The following is a 20,186-nucleotide window of genomic DNA, read 5'->3' on the forward strand; positions in this document are numbered from 1 at the left end:
CTTTTCATCTGCTGTTGACAGTTTTTTTTTTCTTGGTCTGCCTACTTTACAAATCCATTGTTGAATGGCAATTCTTACGTTCTCCGACGTCTCTCTCTCTCTCTCTTTTTTTTTTTTTCTGGGCAGGTACACGATTCTTACTTAATTCATTTTCGTTTTCATGACAGGATCGTGTCACACATGAACATCATCCTCAGACCCTTAAGGCACCTTAAGTTTCACCCTCTTAACTCGTTTCACAATCATCCCGGATAATCATACAACAGCTTTGACATGTAGTTTAGATGGAAATATCGCAAATATTTCTGCTTAAAGTTATCACGATATAATTTGTTTTACTGTTATGAAGCAACCAGTTTTGTTATTGAGGTTTTTGTGTGTCTACCTGCACATTCCTCTTTTTTCTTGCATAATAATTAAAACCCAATATTGAATTGGATAGAATTGAATTGAATGGAATGGAATGGAATCTAACAGTCATGGCAGTCTCGAGTGATCATCCACCAGCATCACATCTCTTGCACAAATCTCTTCTCCATGCATTTGCTCATCCATCGTCCACGACTGCACATCCACAGTGACACCAACTTCCCTCGTCTTGGTCCTACTTTTCAGTGTTCAACTTCTCTTTTAGAGACTTTCTGTTGTTTCTATAGCGCTGCTGAAATTGCATGCATGTCAGCCTTCACCATCCGGTTTTCTCTTTGCCACGATGTCCGCGTTTGGTTTCTTCTTTGCTGTCCTTTCCAGATCGATTATCTGTCAACTTTGTCATGCACAATGATCATCAACACACTGTGGTATAGCTTCAAATGTAACTTCTTATATATCACTATATCTTCTAGACTTTTCCCCTTATAGATCTAGTTCTGAACACTTCCCCCTTCAGCATTCACCGCTTCTACAATTGCATGTAATTTGTCAACAGACGCAGCTGTCAGCAATCGGCATACCCGATGTCACTGATATACTGATTTTTTAGCTCTGATTCCTTAACCCTTTGCATGCCAGATTAAATTACTGTCCATAGGTCTGTGTGTGAAATTTGTGCACACAAGACTCGTGGTCGCAGGAAGAGTTAACACTTGCACTCTCTTCAAAGGACAAGTTCACCTTCATAGACATGTGGGTTGAGTGAATGCAGCAATATTAGTAGAACCCATCTAATGAGAGTTTGAGGAAAATCGGACAATGCGTTCAAAAGTTATGAATTTTTTAAGTGTCTGCGCAGTCACTGCTGGATGAGAAGACTACTACAGTGTATGATGTCACATACGTACAACGATATAAGGAAAATAAAAAGAGAATATCACAAAACTTTATTTTTGAATAAAGTGCACATTTCTTCGACTTGTTATGACGTACATATATGTTAAGGGTCATATTATCCCCCCTGCCTTCTGAAAGAGAGAAGTCGAGTATTCTTTTGTTATGCGAGAAGTCAAGTATTCCTTTGTTATGCGAGAAAAGTGAAAATATGTTGAATTTTCTTTATTCTTTCTTTATATCGTTGCACACATGTGACATCACAAGCTATAGTAGTCTTCTCATCCAGCCGTGACTGAGAAGAAACTTCAAAAGTTCATAACTTTTTAACAGATTGTCCGATTTTCCTCAAACTCTCACTGATGTGTTCTACTAATATTGCTGCATTCACTCAACCCACATGTCTATGAATGTGAACTTGTCCTTTAATTCCTATGATTCGTAGTATTCATACAGATTATTCATACTAGGTGTTACAAAAAAACATTTCCTACTTTTGATCCTTAATAGTTCAAAAACCATACATCAAATAACACTGCCATTGATAATGAGTAAACACCTAGTATTTATGGTTTGATATTTGAAAATGAATTTGTGTACATTAAATCTCTAAATTGCACGTATTTTATCAATGTTCCTTGGGGGCAACATTGTGTGGATTCACATAAATATACGGGCAATAATGTATTTACTCGTGCGTGCCCTGACCCTCATGTTGTCACCTTCTTTACCTCTATCATTCTGTGTTACATGTATAGTATAGTGTATCCTTTTGTAATGTTTATTTATGGAGCCCCATGGTTTACTCTAGTTTTCGTCTCATGTTTGTAGTGTTTATGATATGTATAATTATGATCTTTATCTGGTCGAATAAATAATAATTGTAATTATTGTAAATCCAAGCAAGTAGTATGCATTTGAAAGATTACCGTTATTTTCTTTTTACCTTGCTTTCCACTCATAGTTGATAAACCTGTCTATCGTTTCATTAATAATTGGACGGTCACTATGTCTTAATAATCGGAATAAAGACTCCTCTTATCGTGTCCGCAATTGATAAGAATCTGTTTGTCAAATTATCGGTGACGACATCATCGTTTATCAAACTTCTGTTATCGAACTTTTAGGAGGCCGTGGCAGAGGAGGAGATCGACTGGTGGTCGAAGTATTACGCATCCATCGGTGATACCGACAAGTGTGTGTCATACTTGGAGCGCGGCTACGATACCCTTGAGGTAGATAGAGGCGTTTTATTTTCTCACTCTCCCTCTTAGTCTCTCCTCCTGGATATATATATATATATATATATATATATATATATATATATATATATATATCTAGATCTGCTCTCACCACCTATGAATATACCCCTTATGTATACATTCTATAATCATACACACTTCACAGAGTTTTGAATTTCCTTTACTGTACTCCTTTTCATACGGAAGGAAAATACCAACTAGTCGTTTACCAAAGGAACGCGTGATATGTTTTTATATTGTTTCGGAGTATTCTGTTCAGTTCGTTTTATTTTATGCAATCTGATTATCAAATATCAAATAGGAAGCTGCCCGTTCAAGAGGTTTCAGCTGTCATTTTGAATGCACGTTTGAGAGTATTTGTTTATATATTCCTTGTTCATATTTGTGTATATTCATGTTTATACAATTTGTCTATAATTTATCTTTGCAAAGCAATTCCCATGATACTGCATTCATTTCTGTTTGTGTCTCACCTACACACTAAGAAATACGGGTTCAAATTTGAACCCCAAAATTGTCGCTATACAACCACCCTATAGGGTGCAACTTTACACCCCAATAAGCAGTTTGCACCCTTAGAGGAGCAACACGCTGAATGTTGAACCTGCAGGAGTGCGAATTTGCACCCTCGGTTTTGTGCTAATCAAGGGTGCAAACATGCACCATAAACATTAATACATTGTGAATTGAAAATTTGGACCACGAGTACTAAGGTTTTACTCGTAAGATCAAACTTACACTCTGATGGATATGTCTGCATCTTTTTAGGTACGAATATAAATAATTAAGAGATTTAATTTTCTACTTGTATGATAAAAGGTGCAATTGTGCACCCACGGTGCTCCGCTAGAGACAAATACAGTAGGGTGCGAATTTGAACCTTTATTTTTTAGTGTGTATGACAAGGAAGTCAATCTTCGTACAACTGGGCGTATAAATCAAAATTCATTTTAATGAACGATGACATCTTTCTAAGAGGTCACATCAGGATGATCCGACCGGTATAGTATAGGGAGTGATAGATGAACTCTTCTATATCTTGATATTTCAGATTCCGATTATGCAATTTATTAGCTAACACAGAGTCTGATAATCACCACACTATTATACTTGCGATCATTCGTCGGGTTATTCTTCGATTCCAGCTCATTCCTTACGAACTAGAGAAGGTTCCAGAATTCAACGGCTTCTCCGATTTTTGTGACACGTTCACCCTGACTCGAGGCAAGGTGAAGGGGGACCAAGAACCGAGCAACGTGGGCGAGTTCAAGGTACGAATGGTGACATGCGGGCAGAGCATCAAAATTGCAAAATTTTTTTTTTTTAAATGAAACACGAACAAAAGAATGAAGAAGCACTTGACATAAAATTTTGACTACAAGAAAGTCATTATCAAGATAGCTATTTCCAGTTCTTACCGTAATCTCCCTTCTCTGCTGTAGACATCTCTGCCCGTTGGTGATCGCTGATACATTAAATCCTCCTCCAACCTCTCTTGTCGTAGCACGAGTGCAGCAGCATAAAACATGTTTATTGATACACGTAGAATTCCTTATAACTGGCATTTTAACTTAAAAAGGAAGCGCCATATCTGCTTCTTGCCACTATCCACAAGTCATTAATCATCTTCATCTTCATATCAATGCTGTCAAGTTGTATAACCTCTATGAAAAATCAAATTAAGAACAGGACACCGTTTCACAAAAGGATCTCCAACTATTTTTTTTTCACATAAGTTACAATATGAACAGATGCCATAGTTACAATAAACTTACTAGCAGTTGATTGGCTGCTGCGTAGCAGTTGCCATGGGAACTGCAATCACTGTGTGTCGCATGTTTTATGTATCTGAGATAGTGAGACCCATGCAGGTGACCTGAAGATTCTCTTTGCCTATAATCCCCTGTTCTTGTAGGGCTCGTTCAAGATCTACCCACTGCCTCCGGAGATGAAGGAACCCCTGGAACCAATGTTCTTCAAACAAGGCGAGCTACCTCATGTCGGGCTCGTGGAGTGCATCGTGCGCGTCTACGTGGTGCGCGCACATCAACTGTGCCCCATGGACAGAAATGGACTGGTAAGACGGCAATAGCTGCTACATTTATGTTAAATCAAAGTAATAAAACCTGTGCTTGTGCCACCCTACATGATGATAGACTTAACAAACACAACAACAACAACAACAACAACAACAGTATCAAACTCCAAAGTAGTAGGCTCGTCACACGAACAGGAGGGGATTGGGTATAAGTCAATAGATTCAAGAACACCGACTACAAATATTCGAGACACACTACCTTAGTGTTCTTGTCGGGAATGACTTGTATGACAACAGCAACTGTCGGCATGTCGTAAGAAATACGACATTTCATCGTGGTATTCCATGCATTATTAATACGACTCCAAAACACTTAGTTATCGGAAGTATTTGGGAGTCTCACAAATTCATTGTGATTGTAAACATGATTATGTAAGCTAACTTATATCTATGCACCTAATATGTTTATCGAGAAAGAGAAGTAGAGAGAGAAAAAAAGGAAGAGAGAGAGAAAAGACTAACAAATAGCTGCTATATTCTGGTTTTTTTTTTCCAATCAACGAATTCATACGCTGTATTCCTGTCAACGCCCGTTATGTAACAGTTCTGCTGCAAATTCGAATTCAGTAATTCCTTTTTGTCACTCATCAATTTTGCTCGACAGTCTGATCCCTACGTCATTGTTTCTCTTGGCAAAACGAAGCAGGATGACAATGAGAATTACGTCCCAAACACCCTCGATCCTTTCTTCGGCAGGTAACGTTAAAGAGAAATCGTGTCTATCTTGATACATTATTTCAACACACATCATTCTCGTTCATCTAAAGTTAATTTCATTCCATTTTATCTATTTAGAATGTGTATATCATCATACTTCGAAGCGGTATGATGATGTATATCATCAAACTTCCATCATCGTCACCATCACCTTCATCTTCACCATCGATACCATCTTCGTCAAAGTTATTATTTTCACTAATAGTGATTTGCTCCTTATCGTTGTGTAAGCATTTTCACTGCTCTTTTTAAAATGGGGCCGACAACGATTTTGAGTTTTCACTGAGCCTGCTTTTTCATCTCGGTTCATTTCCGCTCCGTAAAAGAAGTATTGGGTTAATTTTACATTCTGCCAAAAGGGCAAGGGTACTACTGAAAGTACTATAGCTAGATACTATGACCACTTCCAAATTACTAAACCATTTCAACTCTGCCCGTGGCAGTTACTATGGTACGTTGCTATAATGGTCATCAACACGTGATCATCTCATCGCCATCTACATTTTTTTGTACTTAAAGAAAGCTCGTTTCTCTCATTTGATCTAGATTATTTGAGATTAAGACGGTTCTGCCGATACACAAGGACCTCGTGATCACAGTGATGGATCGGGACCTGCTGAGCCGTGACGATATGATCGGTCAAACTGTCATCGATCTCGAGAATCGATTCCTGACCCAGTACCGCGCAACTTGTGGTCTGCCCCAAACGTACAACATGTGAGCACACCTCGTCATTCTTATTATGACATCGAAATATGTTGAACGTTTTTGCTTGTTTGTTTTTAAGATGATCTAGTGTAAAAAGAGTAGTCTCTTCAATGTACACTCTGCTCTCCAAGAAGGTCATACCATCATCTATTATACCATGTCATAATTTGGTACTCATTTAAATTGTTGAATTGAATTGAATTGAATTGAATTGAATTGAATTGAATTGAATTGAATTGAACTGAATTGAGTTGGGTTGAGTTGAACTAACTTGAATCAATTGAACTGAATTGAATTGAACTGAATTGAACTTTATTGAATTGAATTGAAATGAATTGAATTGATGAATTAAATTGAATATGTATATGGTCAGTGTGTAATCTTTATGGCTTCGCTGCAACTTACTACGTGAATTACAGCTCGGGACCGAACATCTGGCGGGACACGGGCACGCCCCGCCAGCTCCTGGCCGAGCACTGTAAGCGACACTCGATGGCTCCCCCGATCTTCGAGGACGCAGATCCACCTACAAGTGTCATCGTTGGAGGCGAGACCTTCAATCTGATGGACTTCGGTGAGTCTTCGTCGCCCCGTGAGCATGCTCAGAAGCCATTCGCATGATTTACGTTTCAAACAAAACAATAATATACAGTATTATGATACTAGTACTGTTTGCAATTGTTTTCTGTAATGACTAATGGTGATAGTAAAAAGGTGTACTCACATTTGTTATGATGATTATGATGATGACGTTGTGATAGTACTAGAAAACATATTCAAGTTATGGATCAAGAAGAACTAGGCCTTACAATGTATACATTCTTGAAATATTGCCTACGTCGTTGTTGCACTGTATAGTTACTAGCTCGAATGCTGTCATTTAAAATAAAAAATAATAAAAAAAAAACTTGATACAGTAAATAGTGACTAAAACGTCAGTGTATTGAAATCTATCCCAAACTCACGTAATGCCATGGCAATAACCACTCCGTCTTCCTTACCTTCGTTCTCACGAAAATCCACTCGTAGAGGCCGACAAGATTCAAAACGAGCACTGGGGACCGGCGGACCAGAGACTGGCCCTCTACGCTCTGCGGGCCCAAAACTTGGTCAGGGAGCACGTGGAGACTCGGAAGCTGTACAACCCTGTCATGCCAGACTTGGTCCAGGGCCACCTCGAGATGTGGGTAGACATCTTTCCTAGCGGTATGAGCCAGCCGGGACCGCCTTTTGACATCACGGTTCGAAAGGCCAAGAAGTAAGCTCAACTCGTGTGTAAGCCCCAGCTGCATCAATGATTACTCTTGCTTTTGAAAATTCAGCATTTAGTAGCTGTTTGAAGGGGGAATTTCGGACTGTCGATTCCAGACTACCAATACGCGGTTACATATTATGCATCTACTTGGAAACATAACTGTTACTAATTTAAAACGGACTAGTAAGGAAAGAGTACCTTCTCTACATGGAGGGGCACTACCGCTATTGATATAACGGATTCAAACCAGAGACATTAAGGTTTAGAATCCTTAATCATATTTACATAAACTTTAATAACATGTGGCATTTAACTTTTGGAATCATTTTGGGATGATTCGCTATTTAGAGAACATCTCACAACACCAAGGAATGATATCCCGATAATGGACTACCTTGAAATGAAGAAACGTCAACCATTTTCAGTACAGCGACAGAATAATGGGAAATGAAGGAACAGTGAATAGGATAAATACACAAATAATTTTGCTCACCTATACTCGGTATGTAAGCCTTATGTGACAAATCAAAGGCACATCACTAAAAACATTTGAAGAGTCTACGCAAACATGTGCGCCAAGGTCGTGACGTCTCTGACTCCACGGAACTGTGCACACTATATCTAAATAATGTTTCTGGATCCGAAACATGGTCCAAATTACCACCAAAAATATCATCTGACTCTTTTACCACTATAAACATAGCCTGAAAAATTGCATCAGCTGTCTTGTGATATTGCTAACAGGCAGACAGACAAACAAACAAACAAACTTCGGAGAATAAAAAAACAAACACAACAGAACCTCCTTGGGAGAAGTAAATATAAGTTTGAATTTAAGTGAATCCACAGAATAGTGATCATACCATAATGTATGTAATACTCTTATTAGATTTCAGCTTCGCTGCGTCATCTGGAACACAGTGGATGTGATCTTGGACGAGACTTCAATTACCGGTGAGAGGATGAGCGACATCTACGTCAAAGGGTGAGCAGAGTGTGTCCGTTTTATTTTAAAGAGATGGTCTAAGGGTGAGCAAAGTGTGTCCGTTTTATTTTGAAGGGATGGTCTAAGGGTGAGCAAAGTGTGTCCGTTTTATTTTGAAAGGATGGTCTAAGGGTGAACAAAGTGTGTCCGTTTTATTTTAAAGGGATTGTCAAAGGGGGAGCAAAGTATGTCCGTTTTGTTTTTAAGGGATGGTCGTAAGGGTGAACAAAGTGTGTCCGTTTTATTTTGAAGGGATGGTCTAAGGGTGAACAAAGTGTGTCCGTTTTATTTTGAAGCGATGGTCTAAGGGTGAGCAAAGTGTGTCCGTTTTATTTTTATGGGATGGTCTAAGGGTGAGCAAAGTGTGTCCGTTTTATTTTGAAGGGATGGTCTAAGGGTGAGCAAAGTGTGTCCGTTTTATTTTGAAGGGATGGTCTAAGGATGACCAAAGTGTGTCCGTTTTATTTTAAAGGGATTGTCAAAGGGGGAGCAAAGTGTGTCCGTTTTGTTTTTAAGGGATGGTCTAAGGATGAGCAAAGTGTGTCCGTTTTATTTTGAAGGGATGGTCTAAGGATGAGCAAAGTGTGTTCGTTCTATTTTAAAGGGATGGTCTAAGGGTGAGCAAAGTGTGTCCGTTTTATTTTAAACGGATGGTGTAAGGGTGAGCAAAGTGTGTCCGTTTTATTTTAAAGGGATGGTCTAAGGGTGAGCAAAGTGTGCCCGTTTTATTTTGAAGGGATGGTCTAAGGATGAGCAAAGTGTGTTCGTTCTATTTTAAAGGGATGGTCTAAGGGTGAGTAAAGGTTGTCCGTTTTATTTTCAAGGGATGGTCTAAGGGTGAGCAAAGTGTGTCCGTTTTGTTTTTAAGGGATGGTCGAAGGGTGAACAAAGTGTGTCCGTTTTATTTTGAAGGGATGGTCTAAGGATGAGCAAAGTGTGTTCGTTCTATTTTAAAGGGATGGTCTAAGGGTGAGCAAAGTGTGTCCGTTTTATTTTAAACGGATGGTGTAAGGGTGAGCAAAGTGTGTCCGTTTTATTTTAAAGGGATGGTCTAAGGGTGAGCAAAGTGTGCCCGTTTTATTTTGAAGGGATGGTCTAAGGATGAGCAAAGTGTGTTCGTTCTATTTTAAAGGGATGGTCTAAGGGTGAGTAAAGGTTGTCCGTTTTATTTTGAAGGGATGGTCTAAGGATGACCAAAGTGTGTCCGTTTTATATTAAAGGGATTGTCAAAGGGGGAGCAAAGTGTGTCCGTTTTGTTTTTAAGGGATGGTCGAAGGGTGAACAAAGTGTGTCCGTTTTATTTTGAAGGGATGGTCTAAGGATGAGCAAAGTGTGTTCGTTCTATTTTAAAGGGATGGTCTAAGGGTGAGCAAAGTGTGTCCGTTTTATTTTAAACGGATGGTGTAAGGGTGAGCAAAGTGTGTCCGTTTTATTTTAAAGGGATGGTCTAAGGGTGAGCAAAGTGTGCCCGTTTTATTTTGAAGGGATGGTCTAAGGATGAGCAAAGTGTGTTCGTTCTATTTTAAAGGGATGGTCTAAGGGTGAACAAAGTGTGTCCGTTTTATTTTGAAGGGATGGTCTAAGGATGACCAAAGTGTGTTCGTTTTATTTTAAAGGGATTGTCAAAGGGGGAGCAAAGTGTGTCCGTTTTGTTTTTAAGGGATGGTCGAAGGGTGAACAAAGTGTGTCCGTTTTATTTTGAAGGGATGGTCTAAGGATGAGCAAAGTGTGTTCGTTCTATTTTAAAGGGATGGTCTAAGGGTGAGCAAAGTGTGTCCGTTTTATTTTAAACGGATGGTGTAAGGGTGAGCAAAGTGTGTCCGTTTTATTTTAAAGGGATGGTCTAAGGGTGAGCAAAGTGTGTCCGTTTTATTTTAAACGGATGGTGTAAGGGTGAGCAAAGTGTGTCCGTTTTATTTTAAAGGGATGGTCTAAGGGTGAGCAAAGTGTGCCCGTTTTATTTTTAAGGGATGGTCTAAGGATGAGCAAAGTGTGTTCGTTCTACTTTAAAGGGATGGTCTAAGGGTGAACAAAGTGTGTCCGTTTTATTTTGAAGGGATGGTCTAAGGATGACCAAAGTGTGTTCGTTTTATTTTAAAGGGATTGTCAAAGGGGGAGCAAAGTGTGTCCGTTTTATTTTGAAGGGATGGTCTAAGGATGAGTAAAGTGTGTCCGTTTATTTTAAAGTTATTGTCAAAGGGGGAGCAAAGTGTGTCCGTTTTGTTTTTAAGGGATGGTCTAAGGGTGAACAAAGTGTGTCCGTTTTATGTTGAAGGGATGGTCTAAGGATGAGCAAAGTGTGTTCGTTCTATTTTAAAGGGATGGTCCAAGGGTGAGCAAAGTGTGCCCGTTTTATTTTTAAGGGATCGTCTAAGGATGAGCAAAGTGTGTTCGTTCTATTTTAAAGGGATGGTCTAAGGGTGAGCAAAGTGTGTCCGTCTTATTTTCAAGGGATGGTCTAAGGGTGAGCAAAGTATGTCCGTTTTGCTTTAAAGGGATGGTCTAAGGGTGAACAAAGTGTGTCCGTTTTATTTTCAAGGGATGGTCTAAAGGTGAGCAAAGTGTGTCCGTTTTATTTTTAAGGGATGGTCTAAGGGTGAGCAAAGTGTGTTCGTTTTTATATTAAAGGGATGGTGAGTTGTGGTTGAGACGGGGATTAAGATTTTAACTTTTTTGGGATGAATGAAAACCACATGGGGCCTACGAAGTATCAGAAAAACATAATCTAAGAAACCAATTTTTACAATCTGGCAAATATGAAAATATACTAAACATTCGATTTGTTTCATGTTTTTTATTCAGGTAAAACAACTTGTTTTGCGTTCGTCCCAACATTTTCAAAAGAAGAGGAATTGCTCACTTTTCTTGAGGACCCTTTAAGATTTGTAACTTCAATTCCCTAAATAATGAATACATCTGAACAAATGCAGTCGAACTGCAATTTATTGATATCATATCGAACTATTATATTGGTATAGAATATTCATGGCAACGTTTGATTGGGAATCTATCTGCTCATTACTCCCCCCCCCCCCCCCAAACACACACACACCCACTCGATAATTTTTGTGGGTTATCTCTGATATAACTCTGGATAGAGCTCGAAAATATGCACAGTGTTCACATGTTTGAAGCTTTAGTATAAGCTAGGTGTTCAAGAATTCACATCAGTGTCAGACAGGTGTAACAAAAAAAAAAAAAAAAAACCAATACACGAACAGAAACCGAAACCCGTTATTGATATTTTTATTCATATGGACAGTTGGCTGGCTGGTCAAGACGAGAAGCAGGAGACGGATGTCCACTACCGGTCACTCAACGGAGAGGGCAACTTCAACTGGAGATTCGTCTTTGACATGGAGTACATTCCTCCCGAGCGCGTGCTGGTGGTCAAGAGAAAGGTGAATGCAAATGCTAGAGACGCGCGCGTATGCGAACACCTCCTTGTCGATGAGGGGGTGGGGAGAGGGGGAGGGTATAAGATGTTGACCGGCGTGGGGAATCAATTTTATTAGTTAATTCTATTGGGTAGTAATTTGAATATTGAGAACGGAAAACGGCAAGTGATGGCAGTCGACCGTGCGCTCTCGGAGGAGTGGTACGGCACATAGCGAAGAAATCCTTTGTGGAAATAAATTTGTGTCTTACGTAGAAATATACCAACGAGTAAGCACGAGGATACTGGCATTATCTAGCAATAGTAACATTGAAATAGGTGTTGAAATTTGTTATCGGGAAAAAGAAAGGAGGGAAAGAGGGATTGCATTGAACAGAAAGTAGAAGACATAATGGGTGTATGGTGCCATCGAGTACTTATCCAGATACTCGAGATGTAGGTGCACATCGAAGATTTGGGTGGGGCAGGAAACCCATGAAGCAGGCTTTGTTAGGGATAGAACATGTAGCCCAGTGACAATTCTGATACAGAAATACGTAGAATGTGGTGATGGGATAGCAAACATCAGTACTATTGGCTCTCATAGGAACAGGAAGCAGTCAAGACGACGCGATCTACTGATTTTCATCATCACCGTTCATATTTTTGGTTGCATAGACGTAACAGTGATGATAAAAATCACATCAATTTTGCTATTGAATCTCAGTTCAGTCCTCACATAATTGAATTGGTCCGATTTTCATTTCTCAATGTATCTTTGTTTTTCACTTTAGGAGCATTTCTGGAGTGTGAGCGCCACGGAAATACGTGTCCCGCCCACCTTCGTCATTCAAATCTGGGACAACGACAAATTCTCCGCTGACGACTTCCTTGGTTTGTTGCTTTCGGTTGATTTTATATTTAGTCGTACACTATGTTCACCACAATGTTAATGATACTGTACGTAAAGCCGAGCCGAGAAAAAAAGAAAACCGGTAAACAATATGAATGACACTCACCCGAAGGAATTATTGATTGAATGATGAATGGGACAAATTTCATTAATAGTAAATTCGTGACATTCGATTGGGAAATTCGGCAAAGAGGAGTAAATAAATTAGTGTGTTTATTTCTCTCCCATGTCTTTCATTATGAAAAATGTCACGCGTAATGATTAAATCTGACATCACTTTTACAATGAGGGAGAAAGAGTCTGTCTCTGTCATCTGTTTGCTTGTCTGTCTGTTTTGTCTCTTTCTCTCTTTTCCTTTGCCTATCTGTTTATCTATCCATCCATCTATTGATTTATCTATTAATTAATTTATTTATCTATTTATTTATTTATTTATCTATCTACCTATCTATCCATCTGTCTATCAATCAAGCTATCAATCTATCTATCCATCTATCTGTCTGTCTATTGATCTATCTATCTATCTGTCCATCTGTCTGTCTCATACTCAGCGAAACAATATTTAGAGAAGGTTCTCACTAACGAACTGTCCATGTATTTATGCGCCAAATTCAGACGATCCGGGATTTTTTGATAATATTGTTATGTATTTGGAACATTTCGAATGTCGGTCAATAATATGGGGAGGGGATTTCAACTGTGTATTGGATGTTGATATTGATAAGAAAGGTGGGCGTTCAGTCACCCATTTTCATGCTGTTAATGTCATACAAAGTGTTTTGCAAGAATTATCTTTGATTGACGTATGGAGATTCAAGAATCCTGAAATTTAGATATACATGGCGGTCAAAATATGTGCAATGCCGATTAGACTATTTTTTGATTTCACACCATTTAGTTTCTCAAGTGAAACGTTGTGATATATTACCAGGCTATAAAAGTGATGATTCTGCTGTTATTTGTTATATCAGAGTGAATAATGTTACAAGGGGTCGGGGATTTTGGAAGTTTAATGTGTCTTTATTGCAAGATGAAACATACACTTCTCTGATTCGAGAAAATATACACATAATAAAAAGTAACCATTTGCAAGAAATGAATCCAAATATGTTTTGGGAGTATCTTAAATGTCATTTAAGATCAATTACTATTGTGTATTCTGTTAAAAACTCTAGGCAAAGATGTAATCATGAAAAATGTTTATTAAATAGACTGAAGAATTTAGAAGAACATATTTCAATCGATCTAGATTCTGATATTCAAAGACAAATTGATGAATGTAAACAAGAGTTGGAACATTTTTATGAATTTAAAACAGAAGGTTATATTATACGTTCAAGGGGTAATTGGGTCGAATATGGAGAACGAAATTCAAAATATTTCAATAACTTAGAAAAAAGAAATCAACGTTTAAAAACTATAACAACTTTATCCACTGAGGATGGTGTGATTTTGAATTCCATAAAAGATAGACTCAACGCTGAAAAAGTATTTTTTGAAAATTTATATGCCACTGAAAGCCCTCCCATTGTTGATTTAAAGGGATTTGCAATATTAAATCAAGATAATTTAACCCCCAAATTATCAGATGATTTGCAATTAAAATGTGAAGGCCCAATTTCTTTGCAAGAATGCATTGAAGCACTTAAAACTATGCCCAACGATAAGACCCCTGGAACTGATGGTTTTCCTTCTGAATTTCATAAGTTTTTTATTCAAGACCTTGGTCATTGTTTAATTCAAAGTTTTCATTATTCCTTTGCTCATAAGAAATTAACAGTTGATCAAAGGAGAGGTGTTATGAATCTCATTCCTAAAAAAGATAAAGATTTATTATATTTGAAGAATTGGCGACCAATATCAATTTTGAATACAGATTATAAAATCATTGCGAAATGTTTGGCTTGTCGCCTTAAAAAAGTTTTGCCAGAAATTATAAATCATGACCAAACCGGATTTCTTCCAGGGAGATATATTGGAGAAAATATTAGATTAACACTTGAAATGATTGATTATACGAATAAGACGAATATTCCTGGGTTCATGTTTTTGGCTGATTTTGAAAAGGCATTTGATAAATAAGAATGGAATTTTATTATTCAAATATTGCATTTTTTTAAATTTTGGACAAGAGTTTATAACATGGATTGAAATATCATACACTGATATAATGTCTTGCGTTGTAAACAACGGTCACGCTTCTGATTTTTTTTTTTTATTTACAACGTGGCGTTCGTCAAGGGTGCCCTTTAAGTCCGTTACTGTATATTTTATGTAGTGAAATACTTGCAATATGGGTTAGAAATGATCTCAACATAAAAGGTATTAATGTTTGTGGCCGTGAAATTCTTATCAGCGCTTATGCCGACGACACTACGTTCTTTTTGAAAAATCCAAATTCGTTTTTTAGGTTGTTACAAATATTGGACCAATTTAGAATTTTTTCAGGTTTAGCAATCAACCGTAATAAGAGTGAAATTGTGGCTCTTGGCTATTATAAAGCACATCCACCAGATATAAACAACTCCGGTTTCAGTTTTTCTAGTGGACCATTTTAAGTTACTCGGAATCACATTCACTACAACTTTAAATGACACGTTTGAGTTGAATTATATACCCAAGAAAAGAGAATTATTGGAGATTTTGAAATTTGGTCGAGAAGATATTTAACACCCATCGCGAAAATTGTTATGTTAAAATCTTTGGCTTCTCAATTAATTTTTCTGTTTTCGGTATTACCTTCTCCATCAGCACAATTTATAAAAGAAATAGAACAAATAGTATTTTCTTTTATCTGGGATGATAAACCCGATAAAATCAGTCGGGCCACAATAATTGGAGATTACTCTCAGGGAGGTTTAAAGATGTTTCATTTTTCATCTGTAATTTCAGGACTTAAAATCACTTGGGTGAAAAAATTATTAAATGATCAAAATAGAGGAAAGTGGAAATGTTTCTTTGAATATTATTTAGAAAACTTAGGGCACAATATGATTTGGTATTGTAATATGGCCGGAACAGAAAAGAAAATCAATTTGATACAAAATAGTTTTATACGTGAAATTCTTAAGGCTTGGTGTGATTATACCTTTTCCCACAAGTTATCTGTATAACAAGTGAAAAACAAAGTAATATGGTTTAATTCATTAATTCGTATAAATAATGAGATCGTATTTAAGAAAATGATGTTTCAAAGGGGTGTAATAAAAATTAAACAATAATTGAGTGATGATGGTTTATCTCTTTTAAATTTTTAACAGTTTCGCAATAAATACGGTGTTTGTTGTCATTTTTTAGAATATTTTTCAGTTATTCATGCAATCCCCTTAGAATGGAAAAAAATATATTGAAGAGAAATCAGTAAATGATAATGAAATAAAGACGCAACAAGAAGAAATGATATATAATTTGTTTAAAAGAATCAAGATATGTCGATATGTACATCGAATATTATGTGAGAGGATATTCAACCACCTAAATCAGAAAGGAAATGGGAAGAAATTTTTAATCAAAACTTAGACTGGACTAAAATATATAATGTTCCTTATACATCTACTTTAAATCAAAGACTTCGTTATTTTCAGTACAAAATTTTACATAGGAATATTGGTGTTAACAAATTACTTTTTGCAATGGGGCTATCTGACACACACCTCTGTACGTTTTGTTCGAGCTCCACAGAAACAATCGCACATCTATTTTGGGAATGTGACGTTACCCAAAGATTTATCGCTCAAATACAAGAAATTATGTTACAGAACAAAATTTAAATTACTAAAAGTTCCTTTATACTTGGTTCGACAGAAAATCCAAAATGTTACAACGTGGTTTATTTGTACGCAAAATACTTCGTATTTTCTGTCAAAAATAAAAAGAAATCGTTACATTTTAGCCAATTTTGTCAATTCTTAAAACAAGCAAAGAAAATAGACGAATATATTTCTGAGAAAACCAAATGTTTTGTATCTAATATTAATTGGAATCGTATCTACATTGTTTAACTGTTTCGCAGTTACCTGTCAAATTTCGATCATTTGTCTGTATGTACTGCATGTGACATTATTCTATTTTGTACCTGAATGTTTATATGAATAAATTTTCTTGGTGAAAAAAAAAAAGAACTGTCCATGGGAAAGAATAAGGAAATCAATTCCGGTCCTTCAACCACCCCATTCCCTCCCCCACTATGCAGGTACCCTGGAACTGGACCTGAACCGAATGGTGGTCCCTGCGAAGAAGTCTTACCAGTGCTCCCTGAACCAGCTACCGGGCGGGGACGGGTCAAAGAAAGGTAGCTCACGGCAGGTCAGCTACATGTCTCTCTTCGATCAGAAACGGGTCCGAGGCTGGTGGCCATGCTACTGCACGGAGGGTGATGAAGACCTACGCACTCTGGCGGTAAGTTGTCCCATTCCTTATTAGCGCAATCTATCCTACTATAGTATTTGATTTTCATACGTATGTAGGCCCTATTCCGCAAGCCTGAGCTGTGTGGTTTAAAATCCACCTGAAAAAAATAATCAAACTTCAAGAGACAGAGAAATGAAATCCCTACATAACTTTCCAGTAATAACAAAAATGGGATAAGTAACAAGAAAGACATCTTGACCAGTCCTTTTGAATATTCAAATGAGTGAGTTGATGATGTCATGCCCTCGCAATTTTTCATGTATTTATATGAAATTTGGGGAAGTCGTTATTTTCAGCTTACACAGGTAGAATATTCCCTACCAAAATATATCAGAGGTTACATTTGTTATTTTTAATTTTGGGTGGTTTTAAGGCAAGTTTTATATTCATACAGCTGAAATATGAGATTTTTGTCATTTCTGTATATGAAATCAATAAGGAATTGTGATAGCATGACATCATCATCTTGCTGATATAAATATTCATAACGACAGGTCAAGGAATGTTTTCCGAAAAATTTTTACATTTCAGAATATTGTAACTACCTTATTTCTCATCCGATTTTGATTATTTTTGCACTGTTCTGCAGGGATATTTTTCTCTCTTTCTTATGAACTTGATGAAATTTTCGAGTGGATTTTTCCAATAATAATGTTCCTGGGTTTAAGTCTGTCAGGTGCATTCATAATTAGTCGATTTTTTTTTCTCTCCAGCATTCATAGACCCAGGTTTCTAACCCTCTAAAGATAGAACTACGATTCAAAGAACACGTTTCTTTTGGGGTTATTGCGATTCGGGAGTTGCACAGCGTTGCTGCTTTGTGCCGTTTGACCCGGGAAGCAAACAAGTCAACTATACAAACACATTCTAAAAACGGCATATATTATGGTTCTCATTGCCGTTTAGAATTGGCGTTTTGTGTAATCACGAATGAAAACACGGTCCCGATTATCTATCACCGGAAATAATGTATGGAAAATGCTGAGTAAATAATTTTATGAGGTAATGACAAGCCCCCTTTGATACTGTACACTTGTTTGAAGAGCAAGCAGTCCAAAAAAATAAGATTATAAAACTACATGATATTATCAAAGCTGCCATTACTTTGCCACTTTGATACATTTGAGTGTCATGTCAACAGCCGTTGTATACTCTTTCAAACTCAGTAAATTCTAAATCGTAAGTGTTAACCTGCCAGGTGAAACATCAAATGAGGACTATAATCAGGCAAACTCCCCCGCCGTCATTTGGATTTTTTAGTCACTTGTTTATTTGTTGTTTATTTTCCATTTCACATTTATAAGAAATACACAGAAAACTTAAATCATACATAGATAATCAAAGGTTACAAAAATGGATGGATCGCCCATGCTTTGAAAGTCGCTGTTTATTCATGAGTCCTATAAAAATAACATCTCTCGCTGCAGGGGAAGGTCGAAATGGAGCTGGAAATTCTAGACGAGGGTGAGATTGAGGAGCGACCCACAGCTCCTGGAAGGGACGAACCCAACCAACACCCCCATCTAGACCCGCCAAAGTTAGTATCTTACTGATCTTATTTGGTTTTCCCATGCATAAGTTCTTTGTAGTTAAGTTTCTACGATATGTAAGCAAAGTCATCCAGCAAGTATTATCCTGTATGTCGCAAGAAGTTTTGTGTGTTTTTTTAGTTTACCTATATACTTGTACAAACCAGGGATAATATTCCAGAAGAGTTCATGCCACGCTTCAAATTCAAATACATTGTACTCCAAGGCAATTATTTCAATACGATATGCACTATGCATGGCCTGCAACTCCCTTTAAGTCAGTTGCAATATCTGTATATAAACATAGCTTACAATATCTTGGTACATAGCGTGTTTTACATTATCAAAAGGCATCAGATAAAGATAATGTGGCATGGTTTATTATCGTTTCTCCAACTGAATATCAACAATATTGACTGTAACATGTTTTGTGTACTTCATATCGCGCAGGGCGTTCCTAACATGTGTATTCCCGAAGGCATGGACCATGCTTTTGTCCACTTAATAGCTTTCCTATTGACTGAAAACTTCGAAATATGAAATAAAATGGGTGTAATATGCAGTATATTATAATTTGCGGAATGTTTCTCCTCCATCTATAATAAATAGCCACAACAGCTACATTGAATGAGAAATAGTATAATAGTGATCCAACACACAAAAAGCGCCCAATTTCTATAAACTGATATGATATATGGCAACGAGGATGTCATATCCTAACTAATCGTGTGAAATTCCCAGATGAAACTTGGCTGATGTGGCAATCCAGAATAATGGGTCTCCACGTAAATACTTTACTGTCGTTTCAGTCCAACCACGTTTGAATCTGTCACTTCAAGAGTGGGCATAAATTATCTCACAGCTTTGATTTATAAAATTGAATTTCTCTTCAAAATTATATGATTTGATTTTATGATACTATACATAGCAAATATGCCACACTGCAAGTGATATAGTATATTCTGTACAATGTCAGAGAAGTGCCTTTATATATTTTTCTGTTCTTTTTGAAACGCAGTCGCCCAGAAACTTCCTTCCTGTGGTTCACCTCCCCCTGGAAATCAATTCGCTTCATCATCTGGTACAACTACAAGTGGTACATCATCATCGGCATTCTCCTCATCCTCCTCATCATCTTCCTCATCCTTTTCATCTACAACGTGCCGGGAGCATCCGTGAACGCCGTCTTCAACTAGAACACTGCCGTCAACCATCCGCGTTGGCTTTTAACAAAGACAATTGCCGGTTACTAATGATTGTAATATTCCTACACAAGAGCATGAATCATTTAGAACAACGATGTGTTCAGACGATACGCTTTAATCAACTGCAAGTCCAATGTGGAACTACGACTGAGAGAACGTAGTATCTTCAACTCGAACACTGCCTTCCTGTAAATCGGTGGCATTCAAGTCTTCCACGAGAACCTCTGTCTTCAATTATGTAACATAATGCTGTTTGAATAATTTGAAATAGAATGTTGTAGCCAGCTAATAAACAGCGTTGTCTTAAAGCAGATCGTTAGCCATAAACCAAGACAATGTCTTCCACCAGAACGCTCGTCTCTATTTCGACTTAATGCCGTTTTCAACCTGAGCGCTCTCATAAACCGTATGGCAGTGCTTTGGACTTTATTACGACTGTCAAACCGAGTCGTTGATCTATTA

The 20,186-nt window shown here is 37.5% G+C and overlaps 1 protein-coding gene across 1 annotated transcript in view; it reads left to right on the top strand.

The window, feature by feature from the left end:
* Nucleotides 1–19,715, top strand: part of LOC140241949 (myoferlin-like) — a 75,216-nt gene extending 55,501 nt beyond the window's left edge. The window contains exons 39-51 of the mRNA XM_072321695.1: nt 2,394–2,501; nt 3,674–3,799; nt 4,444–4,605; nt 5,231–5,322; nt 5,890–6,060; nt 6,471–6,625; nt 7,081–7,309; nt 8,196–8,291; nt 11,554–11,692; nt 12,462–12,561; nt 16,773–16,978; nt 18,418–18,527; nt 19,538–19,715. Of these exons, the coding sequence (XP_072177796.1) occupies nt 2,394–2,501; nt 3,674–3,799; nt 4,444–4,605; nt 5,231–5,322; nt 5,890–6,060; nt 6,471–6,625; nt 7,081–7,309; nt 8,196–8,291; nt 11,554–11,692; nt 12,462–12,561; nt 16,773–16,978; nt 18,418–18,527; nt 19,538–19,715 (1,872 nt within the window). The remainder of the gene's footprint in view (nt 1–2,393; nt 2,502–3,673; nt 3,800–4,443; nt 4,606–5,230; nt 5,323–5,889; nt 6,061–6,470; nt 6,626–7,080; nt 7,310–8,195; nt 8,292–11,553; nt 11,693–12,461; nt 12,562–16,772; nt 16,979–18,417; nt 18,528–19,537) is intronic.
* The last annotated feature ends 471 nt before the right edge of the window (nt 19,716–20,186 follow it).

Source organism: Diadema setosum, chromosome 18 (genome assembly GCF_964275005.1).
Source record: "Diadema setosum chromosome 18, eeDiaSeto1, whole genome shotgun sequence".
NCBI lineage: Eukaryota > Metazoa > Echinodermata > Echinoidea > Diadematoida > Diadematidae > Diadema > Diadema setosum.